The following is a 4,707-nucleotide window of genomic DNA, read 5'->3' as shown; positions in this document are numbered from 1 at the left end:
TTGTCGTTTCTCTCCTTCCAGTGTTGGAGCATTTGTTTGCTCCAGGCTCTCTCTTCTGGTTTTGTCAAAAAACAACCGCAGATCGCCTCTTGGTTTATAAGACGAATCCTTTTCACTCTGTTGTCACAAATGACCTCTGGTTGTTTGGACAGTTGCATGATTCATGAGGTTGTCCACCTCCACACAAAACACTATGCTGGGGAGGACGCCGTCTTCCAGATATGGTCTTCTGAGGCCCACTTTAGAGGTAATTGATAATTATTATGAATGCCATATTTTCCATACTGGTTTGGGTTGACAGGCTATATATTCTGTTGGCTAGAAAACCAAGAATTTCTAGACCTCACAGATTTCTTCCTCTTCTTCTGGAATTCTAGAGATTTTAATAGGGATCAATCCAATGAGATACTACAGATATCATATTCTGTAGTTTCTGTACAATATTTTTAGAATTGAGCGGAGTTTCTGTGAGTACTAGTGGGGACTGATCCTGGGATTTAGGGGACTAAAGTGGTAGTTTGGCACCAAAGTCCTTTTCTGCATCTAGCCCATTTTTGTCTATTTTAAACACATTTTATAGGATGTAGTGGGCCTCTTTACATTCATCCTACTGATCAGATGATCTCCACAGGACATTTCAATTTACTTGTGTGTTAATTTTATTTTTTCCAGTCTGACAGGTCTGTTTTCCTGAGTAAGGATCCATGGGAAATCAAACTGAAGTGACTGAATTTATTATCCTGGGACTTTCCAATGACCCACAGATGCAAATTTTCCTCTTCCTGGTGTTTTCAGTTGTCTACCTAATCACGCTTTTGGCAAATATGGTGATCATGCTGGTGATAAGGGCTGATCCTCACCTTCACACCCCAATGTACTTCTTCCTGTCTCATTTAACCTTTGTTGATATCTGCTATTCCTCAGCCATTGTCCCTAAGATGTTGATGCATTTCTTAGCAGAGCACAAAACCATTTCTGTCAATAGCTGCATTACACAGATATTCTTCATTTTCCTGCTAGCTGTTACAGAAGGTTATATTCTCTCAGCAATGGCTTATGACCGCTACGCTGCCATCTGTGACCCATTACATTACATGGATACAATGAGCAAAGGGATCTGTTTTCAGCTGGTGAGTGGTGCATGGGCGATAGGCTTCATAGATGCCCTATTTAACACTGTTTTTGCCCTCAAGCTGGATTTCTGTGAGCCCAATCAAATCAACCATTTCAGCTGTGAGCTCTCTAGTGTATTACATCTGTCCTGCACTGAGACCCTCACCAATCAAGTAATGCTTTTTACTTCTGTTGTCATACTTGGATCAAGCTCCTTTCTCTTCACCCTGATCTCCTACATTCATATCATCTCCACCATCCTGAGGATACGCTCTGCAGAAGGCAGGCGTAAAGCGTTCTCCACCTGCAGCTCCCACCTTATTGTGGTTGGTTTGTTGTACTTGACAGCTTTTTTCCTATACACCAAACCCAACTCAGTCTCATCTATGGTTCTGGATGAAATGTTCTCCATCCAGTACAGCATCTTGACTCCCATGTTAAACCCCATCATCTACAGCCTGAAAAACAAGGATGTGATAACAGCTATAGGGAAAATGTTGGGGGAATACAAATTTTTCAAGTAGTGTCGATCTTATTTAAAAACAAACAAACAACCAAAACAAAGAGCATAGAATTGTGGATAACTTGTGTTTGGCATCTAGCACTGGCATCTGACAGTTTGAGCCAAAGCCTCAGCTGGTCTGAATCAATGCGGCTCCATTAAACTCAGCAGGCCATATCCCCACTGGGTAGAAGAGGCACTGAGCCAAGAGAACGAGATCCTGGGTCTCCATCTAGGGTGAGTGATAGAATCACCAGGATCTAGAGCCATTAATGTGCTCTCTTTCTCTCTTTGGGCCAATATCTCTTTCAATCTGACCCACTGTCTTCAATGGAGCTATAGCCAATTTATATCACTTGAGGATCTGGCCAGTTCTATGAAAAGAACATCTTTGTCTATTGCATTCTGTAGTTCTTCCAGAGTATTTTGTTGAAAACCCTATTTAATATCTGTAGTATTTTATAGGATTCCTCCATATTAATATCTCTGTCTCCAACAATAATTAATAATGAGTGTGATCCCTAGCTGGGCCAAGATGCACAAAGGAATTAATGCTCTACTAGGAGAGATTGAGACATAGATCAGGTATTACATATCGCAGTGGTTAGGGCACCCACATGGGAGGAAGCAGATCCCTTTTTAAAACCTTTCTCCTTACCAAGCATTTGAAGAGGGTCTGCTACAGCCCTAACTGCTAGGATAAAAGCTGAGGGGTTTTCTCCACCTAATTCCTCCTTCTTCTCTCCCCTCTCTCACCATGGTTTCTTGCCACCTTAGGTGGGGTTAGAGACTTCTCAGCTGAGACTCCCAAGGTGAAGGAGGTGTGCTCCCACTGAGAAGATAAGAACTGAACTGTGACAGCTGCGGGATTTAGAATACAACCCTCTGCTTGGCCTTTCCCATTGGCTAAGGAACCCTCTATCATGTTTTAAAATCTCATTCTTAGTTGCCTATATCTCCCTTTCTACTGTCTAGTTTTTCCCACGTTTGGAAAACAAAATCTGAAAATGTTGTTTGAATGTGAATTTGGAAGAAAAATATTTATTTATTTATTTGTTGCAAGGGGGAAGATTCCATTTCAATTTGACATCTCATAATGAAATGAAAGTTTTTTGTTTCAAAATGTCCAATTGAAAAGAGAACATGCATTTTGAATTGATATTTTCACTTAAATTGACTCATCTCCAGCTCATTGTAAATAAGAATATTCATTCAACATGAAAGATTTCATTGAAATGGACACTTCAAGAGGAAATGTTTTGTTACAGTCACATTTTTAAATGAAATGTTTAGACATTTCTGCATCTGTTTAGATATTCTGCAAGAGATTTCATCTTTTTGGCCCCTGTTGAGATTAAATGAAATGTCAAAATATGGAGCTTCCTGTGTGATGGAAATTTCTGTATTCCTAATATTTGTACACTACCAAGCATAACAAGGAAGTGATTTCATAACTTAAAAGGCCAGAAGGGACCACTGTGATCCCCTAGTTTGACCTAGGCCAGATTATATATTTATATATAGATAATAAAAATGTGGCTTCTCCAGTGTCTCAGTCTATTATATTTAAGGCTCTCTGGGTTATAGAAACTCTTTTATTTCATTTTAATCACACCTACTAGTATTTTGTTGGTGTTTAACAGATGATTGATGGTAATAACCTTCTGTAATTTGGGGAAAAGAACCTCACAGATGGACTGCAGATTGTTGTAGTAATTCAGCCTACAAATGTACTCATTGTGAGCTCAAGTGTAAAAAGTATGTGACAGTTCATAAGATGTCACAGTAACCTATAATAGCAAATGGTGGTGGGAAAAAATCACTAAAGGGAGGGAGAAAGAAAAACTGAATTCGTCCAAAGGAAAGGTCTCCTGATAGAACTTACAGGTATCATGCTTCATAAAAAAGTGTGAGACCGAAAAATCAGTGAACCAAAATCAGTGTATCAAACTAGTCCTAACTGGTGAGCAAAGTAATGAGGGGATGGGCTATTGCACCCAGAAGTCCCTTTAAGGGTTCTTAAAGAAAGAGACTTTTTGTAGAAAAGTTGGCTACTGGAGTGAGAGTCAGCATAATGACTGACACCCCAACCATTTCCTGAGGCCCCAGAACTTCTTCATCCTAATCCTGAGAGATGTCCTGACCAGACTGGTCCAGAGAGGGGGAGGAAGATGACACCACCACTGCCTCCAGCTAAATCTCAAATACCACCTGAAATGTGAGACTTTCTCTTACTCTATCTTCCTCCCCTTCACCTGCCTCCTTTTTCTTCACCACTTTATTTCTTCTGTTTCCTACCCCTCCCCTTTTCCCTTATGTCTAATGGCTTAGCAGAACAAGGCTATATACTTAGCAGAACTGCTGTGACCCTGTGACCAGAAAGAGGCCACTGAAAGTAATGCCCTTGTCATGGTATAAACCGCCACTCTGAACCTTAGCGTCCAAAGATGGAGTACCAGCATGAATTCCTTTAAGCTCAACTACCAGCTTAGTACTTGTAGCGCTTTCACCAACCAGGAATTCCAGTGCCTGGTACACTCTGGTCCCCCCAAAACCTTGCCCGGGCACTCTCAAGACCCAGTCCCTCTAGATCTTAACACAAGGAAAGTAAACCCTTTCCCTCACCGTTGCCTCTCCCAGGCTTCCCCTCCATGAGTTACCCTGGAAGATTACTGTGATTCAAACTCCTTGAATCTTAAAACAGAGAGGAAAATTCACCTTCCCCTCTCCTTCTCTCTCCCCCACTCAGACTCTCCCTGAGAGAGAGAGTAATCCTAACACAGAGAGAAATTAACCTTTCTCTCCCCTTCCCTCCTTTCTCCCCATCAATTCCCTGGTGAATCCAGACCCAGTCCCCTGGGGTCTCATCAGAATAAAAAAAAAACCCATCAGGTTCTTAAACAAGAAAAGCTTTTAATTAAAGAGGGAAAAACAGTAAGAATGATCTTTGTAAATTTAATATGGAATATGTTACAGGGTCTTTCAGTTACAGACACTGGGAATACCCTCCCAGCCTAAGTATACAAGTACAAATTAAAATCCTTTCAGCAAAATACAAATTTGCACTCCTTCCAGCCAAATACACATTTGCA

General features: G+C 40.9%; 1 protein-coding gene across 1 annotated transcript; it reads left to right on the top strand.

Moving 5' to 3' along the window:
- The first annotated feature begins 704 nt into the window (after positions 1 to 704).
- Positions 705 to 1,637, top strand: LOC127032556 (olfactory receptor 1009-like). Its single transcript, XM_050919857.1, has one exon. It carries the CDS (start codon positions 705 to 707, stop codon positions 1,635 to 1,637), a length of 933 nt encoding a protein of 310 aa, XP_050775814.1.
- Positions 1,638 to 4,707: the final 3,070 nt, after the last annotated feature.

This window comes from Gopherus flavomarginatus, chromosome 12 (genome assembly GCF_025201925.1).
Source record: "Gopherus flavomarginatus isolate rGopFla2 chromosome 12, rGopFla2.mat.asm, whole genome shotgun sequence".
Lineage (NCBI taxonomy): Eukaryota > Metazoa > Chordata > Testudines > Testudinidae > Gopherus > Gopherus flavomarginatus.
This window is presented reverse-complemented; position numbering and strand designations above follow the sequence as displayed.

Excerpts from the sequence above, each read along its gene's own strand:
- LOC127032556 (XM_050919857.1), top strand. The coding sequence starts at position 705 with ATGGGAAATCAAACTGAAGTGACTGAATTTATTATCCTGGGACTTTCC.